This window comes from Camelina sativa, chromosome 10 (genome assembly GCF_000633955.1).
Source record: "Camelina sativa cultivar DH55 chromosome 10, Cs, whole genome shotgun sequence".
In the NCBI taxonomy this organism is placed as follows: Eukaryota; Viridiplantae; Streptophyta; class Magnoliopsida; order Brassicales; family Brassicaceae; genus Camelina; species Camelina sativa.
In genome coordinates this window covers 4,165,703-4,173,717 of record NC_025694.1, presented here as the reverse complement: position 1 = coordinate 4,173,717, position 8,015 = coordinate 4,165,703, and the positions used below count along the sequence as shown (strand labels likewise).

Here is an 8,015-nt window from a genome sequence, read left to right as displayed (position 1 = left end):
AAAAAAAAAAAAGTAAATAAATTTTTTTCCCAAGACGCGAGAGGGCCTTAAGCGCCGTTAAAGATATATATAATGTTTACAAAAAAAAAAAAAAATTGAATGTATTAAATTTTGATGTACGGTTGGTCGTCTATGTTTGTTTTCTTCTCGTTTATATAAATGAAAAAAGGAATCCAAAAATCAAGGGGGAATCCAGTATTTACGATTTTTTACCTTTTCTGTGGATTTCACCTTAGATTATAAACTCTTGTTATTTAATTTCCTCACTTTCGAATCCGACTTTTTTTTTTTTTTTGGGAGAAATTTGTGCCGTTCGTTTTATTAACCAACAATATTAGAAAAATTACATGAAGCATACGAAAATTCAAAAAAAAAAATTAGAAAACACGACCGGTTGAACCGCTTCAGCATGAAATGGGATCAAATAATAGTTAAAAGATTTCTTTCTTCTTCTTTTTTTAAATCATAAAGAGAAATGTTTTACAGGTATAGAAAATATAATTTCATTATCCAAATTATTTTACAATTTGGTAGAATTATTTTTGTATTATAATGTTGTCACTTTTATTGTATTATATTCTATATATATGTTAGATTGTTTTTGACCAGATAATATGTTCAATGTTTCATATCAATACTGTTTTTGGAAGTATATATACAATTTTTTAAAAGATAACTGATAATTTTTTTTAATGTACATTGGCAAAGTGGGAGAAACTATATGGCTATTCATATTTGCTTCAACATAAGTTTGGTAAAATTTAAATATTTCAAATTAAATAAGATAGTCTCGTGATTTAATAACAAAATGAACCAAACTGAATATTTATTTTTGTAAAATACTAATACATGCTAAAAATTCAATTTTGTAATATAATCACTTTCTTAGTTATAAATGTAATAAGTGTGTAATATATAGTAAAATAGAGTGATCAAATAACGGAAAAAACTGCACCAAAATAAAATTTTTCGTAAAATGCTAATAAATGTAAGAAGTTAAATTTAGTGAATTGATTGCTTTCATATGTTTAACATGTTCACAATATATAGTAAAAGATTTCAAAGTTAAACTTAGCCAAGTGATCAAATAACGGAAAAAACTGCACCGGATAAATTTTTCGTAAAATGCTAATAAATGTCAGAAATTAAATTTAGTAAATTAATTGTTTTCATATGTTTAAAATGTTCGCAATATATAGTAAAGATTTCAAAGTTAAATTAAATAGCCAAGTGATCAAAATAACGAACAAAACTAAACTAAATGATCAGTAATAATATAGTAAGAGTTAAATTTTGTAAACTAATCACTTTTTCTTTAATTATATGTTTAATACGTTCGTGATGATATAGTAAATCATTTCCCAAAAATGTTAAAACGTAAAAAAATGATGAATACTTTAAACAACAAAAATAGTGATTTCAAAATATGAATAATGTATAACATTCATTACCAACATTGGTGTTTTAAAAACAAAACTACTTTTCTTAAACGTTGACAACAACAACAAAAAAAAAAAAAAAAAAAAAAAAAAAAANTTTCTTAAACAACTATAGAAAAAAACACAATAATTTTTGAATTTTGTAGGACTAACACTTTAAACACTTGGTCCAGACCTCGAGCGTGTCAGCCCAATAGTTAAGCTGATCAGAAACCATATGAAAAGCTAATGGGCTGATCCAAAGATATGCCCAAGTAAGATTCACTGCCATTGTCCGAAGCCCATAAGAAGGTTGGCTTCCAGTGTGCAAGATTGCAAGTGCAATTTGGTAGGTAGAAGATTCACTTGGACAATGCTAATTATTTCATCGTTACCTCCTCTCTCACTCGTCGTACGCGCAAATAAACTCACTCAAAAAGTACCTAAAAAATGGGTAATATGAGGATATTCTCATCATTTTCTTTTTTTCAAAAAATTAGCTAATTTCTAGTGTAACCTTATAGCAATCCCCTCTAAGCAAATTTCTTGTAACAGAAAAATTTATCTTACAGTTTTCTTATAAAACATCACATGTATATTTTTACCAAAGTATAAGCATTGATATTTGATAGAAAGAGTATTATAACTTAATAAGCATTGGTAGTACTAGTACTAGTAGCCCGTGTCGGTGTGAGTGAAGACCACATTTTTCTTGGGGAATAATTTGCATGAGTTCGCATTCCCACGGAAGAAGATAGCGACAAGTTTAAGCAGCTACAGAGAGTTAGACTCGTTTCAGGTCGAACCAATCTCTTGAGTGTGAATGAGAGGATTATTTGATGTACCAACCGCATCGTCCTCAACACCCCTCTAATAATTTATACATTAGTCAAATTGTCAGGAATTGTATCAGGTTCTTAGACCACATTGTGTTGACTACAACTTAGACGATTTTACAGAATGTGATCAATCATAAAATCAACATCATTTAGGTACCAAAATCAAATTGCCTATGGCATTATACTCTAAGTTAATTAGTTCAGGTGGCTTTCATATATTTTACAGTTTGTTTTTGATGGTATGTTTTGTGAAGTATATTTGTTATTGGGAAATGAAACGGCAATAGATAACTATGCAGTCCACATACGTAGACAGCTAGTGCCTTAGTGCAGCTTTAAATCATAGAATTAGTAGCTGAAGAAGAGTGTTCTCCATAACACTAAATCATATCAAACTACATAAAGTCGACAGCCTTTAATGAAAGCAGAGCACACTCCCACATGCCTCTCCCACATTCAATTTATGTTATTAATTATTTAGATGTGTACTTTTTCAAATTTGGACCATCTTAAGAAATTTGTAGGGTTTTTACAAGGTACACATCAAGAATGACATAAGCATTACTCTTTTATCAAATGGTAAAATTTATAAACATATACTCAAGTTTTTAATGAGGATCAATGCTCAATAAGCCAACAACAACCCAAAAAAAAGATATTTACACCATATATAATAAGAGTAGAAAAGCTGATAAAACTTGTTGAAGTAAAAGCTAACAATGTCCATAACTTTATAAAACACCTTTCACACTAAGCCTAGTAGACCTAGTGGGGTTTTTACTTTTAACAACTAACCAAACAAAAAAGAAAAGAAAAAAAAGGTAACTCCACATGAACAACACAACGACACATCGTACCTTGAGTACTATGCATTATATTAGATTGTGTCTGTACACATTTGTCGCATACCTCAGAAACTGATGAGATCTGTCGAAGCAACAACACTCTTTCATTGCTTTTATTTCCTCCTGTTAAATCATCCGCTCATAGGTGTCTATCTCTCTATTTTTATCTTCCTTTAGTTTTTTGTAGAAATGCATCATGATGACACCTACAAGACGTGATGCTCGATTATTCTATATCCATTAAAATTGAGTAACATCTTCGCTACAAAACAAAACAATACTAACAAACAAATGTAGTTAGATCGACAGATCCAATTTACTCCACGCCGCCACATTGTTTATTCAGGCATATACTCTCTATTTTATGGAGCATTTGAGAGACGACCATAAAATAATGTCTCAAAAGATTCCAAAACTCTCTATTTGGGAAAATATATTTTACGGAGAGAACAATACAAAATTAAATACTACAAAACAATAAAAGCAAAAGCAAGCGTGGACCAAGCCATACTTGAAAGGAAGAAAATGACCGACACTTTAGTTAAGGAAGATGGGGGGCAATTTGGTAATCTTAAGGATTTGGGCTATGTGGGTGGGGTCTCGAGGAAGTGTAAGAAATTGGGTGAAGTACATGTGAGAGACTAAGTCAATGCCCCCTAACCCTATCCTAATTTACATATCATGCCACTGTCAGTGAGTGAGAGACAGAGCATCAAATCAATAAAGCCTTGGGAAGGAAGTTAAAAACTTATCAATGTGACAATCTTACACTAACTATAATTTAAATATAGTTTAGATAATAAGACTGATGACGATCGACGACTTACATTTTTTTTTCAAAAGGGGAGGCTCTTTGAAGTGGAGCTCAAACTAAGTGACTTGAAATGCTCTGAAGGAACAAAGTCTTGTGGCAAGTTAGCTCTCTTCACGATTCTCTTCATATTGCTCTGTAAACTCTGTTGCACTAACTGCTTCACGGCTTTCTTCTCTTCGCTCATCATCAAATCGCTTTCCTCGTGGTTCAAACCATTGTCTCTGGTCCCATATATCGGTGCAGATAACGCTCCGCATGATCCGGTACTATCCAAGACTTGCTTCCCTTTGTCTACTCTAAGACATTCTAGTAATCTTGAGGCTCTCTTTTGTGCCAATGCACTTCCTAAAAGGGTTAACTCGAGCAACGCTGATTCGATACCCGCCTCAATCATGATTTGTCGATCTCCGTATCCCTTGTGAGCCATCAACATTAGTATGTAAGTGGCCTTTTCTTGGCATCCAGGTGAGTCGGTCCAGTTCAGTACATCAACCAAAACCGGGAATGCGTCACACACTAAACTGATTGCTTTTCTTCCTTCTGGAACTGCCACAAGATTGCTCAAGATGGCAAGAATCCTCTCGCTCACTTCCATATCTCCCAATGTGTTCGAGAGATACGTGATCAAATCTGTTTCGAGGATGAACGAAACGTTTGGTTGATAGATTGAGAGGTTGTAGAGAGCTCTCAGAGCATCTTCTCTCGCTTGTGAGCTGCTTGTTTCATCCAAATTCCGGACAGTTTTCACCAGGAAGATAACCGCTCCCGAAGAACCAATGATCGGTTTGTTTGAATCCAAAGCACTTAATCCGAGAAAATTGGCGACCACAGCTTCTGCAATCTCTTGATCAGGTGTGTTTGGAGACTCAATTAGCTTCAGCATTTTGTGAACAGCTCCTGCTTTAACAATGGCTGCTTTGTTCCTGCAACAAAAAAGTGGAGGTATATATATATTTATCTTCCGAGTCAAGTGACGGTCTAAAATGGGTAAAAAGATTGAAATAAATGTTTCCTAGTTGTGCACATTGTTCCATACTTCATACTCACTCCAGAGTCAAGACTCAAAGATAGATAGAAAACAAAAAAAACGAAAACAAAAAAAAACAGAAAAAAGCATGGAAAGAGACTTAACAGATGAATCCAATTCAGTTTTGGCAGACAAACAGATAAATTATTTCACCAAAACAAACAAACAAAGAAGAAAAGATTCAGACAGAACAAACAAAAACAGAAACAAGAACAATGACAATGGAAGTGAGAGAGAGAGACTTACGCGTCGTTACCAATCCCAAGATTGAGCAGAGCGTAGAGCGAAGCGATCTGAGCATCTACGATTCGCGAGTCGTCGATCATACTAACTAACGGCGGAATCGCACCGAGCATAGCCAGCGTAACTCTCGCCTCCGAGTCTTCCTTAGCCAACAACCTTACCTCACTCGCCGCCGCTAACTTCTTCTGAAAGTCTCCACCGTCTTCTTCCTCATCGTCTCCACGCGCCGCCGCAGCAGCAGAAGAAGATTGTAACTCTCTGACCACGCGCTTCAACACCTCAAGCGCTTCCTCTTTATTCTTCGTCTCGACATCAGCTTCGACCTCAGCTAGATTCAACAGATCACAAAGCTTCTTCGATCTCTCCTCGAACGCTACGCCGTTCAACGCAGCACCTATCGTATTGGCTTTCGTTGACTTCGCCTTCGCCGTCGCCGTCACCGTCACCGTCACGTAGCTTTCCTTATCGTCTTCTTCTTGTCGTAGCTCGTGACGGTAACGTGAGCTACCACCGCAACTTACGGCGTCGACGATCTTCCTACGGAACTTGGATCTAGAGAAGGTGCTCCAGAGACGGAAATGGTTGCCGGAAGTATTAGTAGAAGAAGAAGACGTGGAAGGAGCACGGTCAAGAATGAGAGATCCGATATTGTTCCGGTGACATTTCGCCATTGTTTGTTAAATCTCCGATCAGTTCTTGAAGCTTAAACCTACGTTTGCATCAGCCCCAAGCAAGAGAAAGAGAGAAGAGTGTGAAAGTTATATATATATTTCTTTTCTTTTCTTTTCTTCTTTTTGAGAAAGAAAAAGAATTATTGTTGACAAAAAATATATATATTATTATTCGTTTGTTTATTTGGAAGCGAAAACTGAGCGAATGTTGACTGTTTAATTGTTTGTTTTCTTATATAGATTTTTTATTTTATTTTAACTTCTTGATTTACCCAAGAATATATAAGCCGTATATACTACTTGTTTTATACCATCATCGTTTATGATTTTTTTTTTTTGTCGATGTACTAATCGGAAGAGAAATGTGATAGTACAAGAGAACGGTGAGGCCATGGCCATCACTGATTTCAACCGTTCAAAATTCACCACTTTGTGTCAGGGAAACTTCTACAGTTTCTAGTCCCATCATATTTGTTATTGGGTTACTATTGAGGCAATTTCTTTAGTTTGTATGAATAATTTTTCTAACATATGGTGTTATCTGTTATGTCTTGTGTTGTTCAAAAAAAAAGTAAATGTGTTTATGCCTTTGAGAAAAGAGTCATTAAAACGAATTACTTAAGGCATTTAGCAAGTTAAAATACTGCAAATACTGTATGTAAACTATGTATATTGTATAGTGTATACTCATTTTGCATAGTGGACATCATCTAGTGGAAGAGTTCGAAAATGATATAACTGCGTGTTGTGTTGTTTGGTCATTCCACTATCTCAAATTCTCAATCTTCTACTGGTACGCACTCAACCCATCACGCACCCACCATAACTTCTCCAATCTTACGAACAAAATATGTATCAATCCAACAATCATAGTAATAATTCTTTTGCAGAAGGGCTTAATAGTAACAAGAGTTGATTTATGTATCAAATTATACTTAACATTCATACACAAAAATATTGTATCTATACTTTACACCTAAAAAATATTTTTTTTTTCTTTTTTCATGTAAATCTCAAGAGGAGGGCGCGTACGAGTCAAGTCGAAGGGGTGAGCCGCAGACGATCAAAGCCATTCAGAAACATTATTATACAAGTCAAAGCACGTGGAAGCTTTGTCTGAACTAAAAGAGAACATTGAATAGATTGTTTTACTCGTAAGTCGAAACTAGCTTCTAACGAAAGCCTGACTCTTCCCATCTTACTAGTATTATTCTTTATTCTAGTTTCCAAAATGTTATAGAATAAGTTTTGTCAATTTGCTTGGATTATGTTTTTGAGTGAGTTGTTCAAGTATCCAATAAATATTGTTCCACTTTGTTCCTTTGCATATATATATGAATGTACCACAAGAATATTAAAGCGAATTCTGAGATTCATATTTGAAACTAAATCAATACTCTGAATTTGATAAATGATAATACTACAAAGTATCACTTATTTAGGATTAAATATAATTATACAAGCAAAATATGTATGAAATGAATTCTTGTTACAAAAACTTCCAAACATATATGTTCGGAATGAGTTAATGACATCAACACAACGAACTGGGCTGACCATGACAAAAGTTCGAATCAACAGTAACAACTAACATGTACAAAAAAAAAAAAAAAAAACTAACATGTACAACACACATGTAAAACATCCAAAACAAATAAGTAGAGCCGGGGGAGGGGGATGATTAAGATTAACTGTAGACTGGGCTATGTCAACAGAGAGGGGTATGACACAGACATTTAAGTTTAAGAAAGGAAAAAAACAATTATAATGCTTTCATTGAGAGTTGAACTCAAGACCTCCCGCTTACTAAACGGGTGCTCTAACCAACTGAGCTATGAAAGCATTTGCTTTGACTTTAAACTGAATATAAAATATTTCGTTTGTACGGAAACGCTTCTCTTACAAATTACAATCACTGTGTAATATGTTTATGTATTAAAAGGATCAGTTACATATGTATATGTTCTAAGGTACAGTCTATCTCGTTTTTAAAAATATGAGTCTTTAAAAAAAATCTGCGACGTGATTTAACTGTTGCATTTTTTTTTTTGTAGTTTGTTAAAATTGTTGATATGTTTTAGAAGATGTACGATTAGTTATCTCAATCAATCTTTGTTAAATGGTTAAATTATAACTCCCATCATCTGTGTTACATAAT

General features: G+C 34.0%; 1 protein-coding gene and 1 non-coding gene across 2 annotated transcripts; both read right to left on the bottom strand.

The window, feature by feature from the left end:
- Positions 2,899–5,960, bottom strand: LOC104716998 (U-box domain-containing protein 14-like). The gene is made up of 3 exons (XM_010434500.2): positions 5,190–5,960; positions 3,930–4,839; positions 2,899–3,308 (listed from the first exon to the last, which is right to left on the bottom strand). Exons 1-2 carry the CDS (start codon positions 5,855–5,857, stop codon positions 3,939–3,941), a joined length of 1,569 nt encoding a protein of 522 aa, XP_010432802.1. The 5' UTR covers positions 5,858–5,960; the 3' UTR covers positions 2,899–3,308; positions 3,930–3,938.
- TRNAT-AGU lies at positions 7,626–7,699 on the bottom strand. The gene has a single exon. It is a non-coding gene; the product is annotated as a tRNA-Thr (tRNA).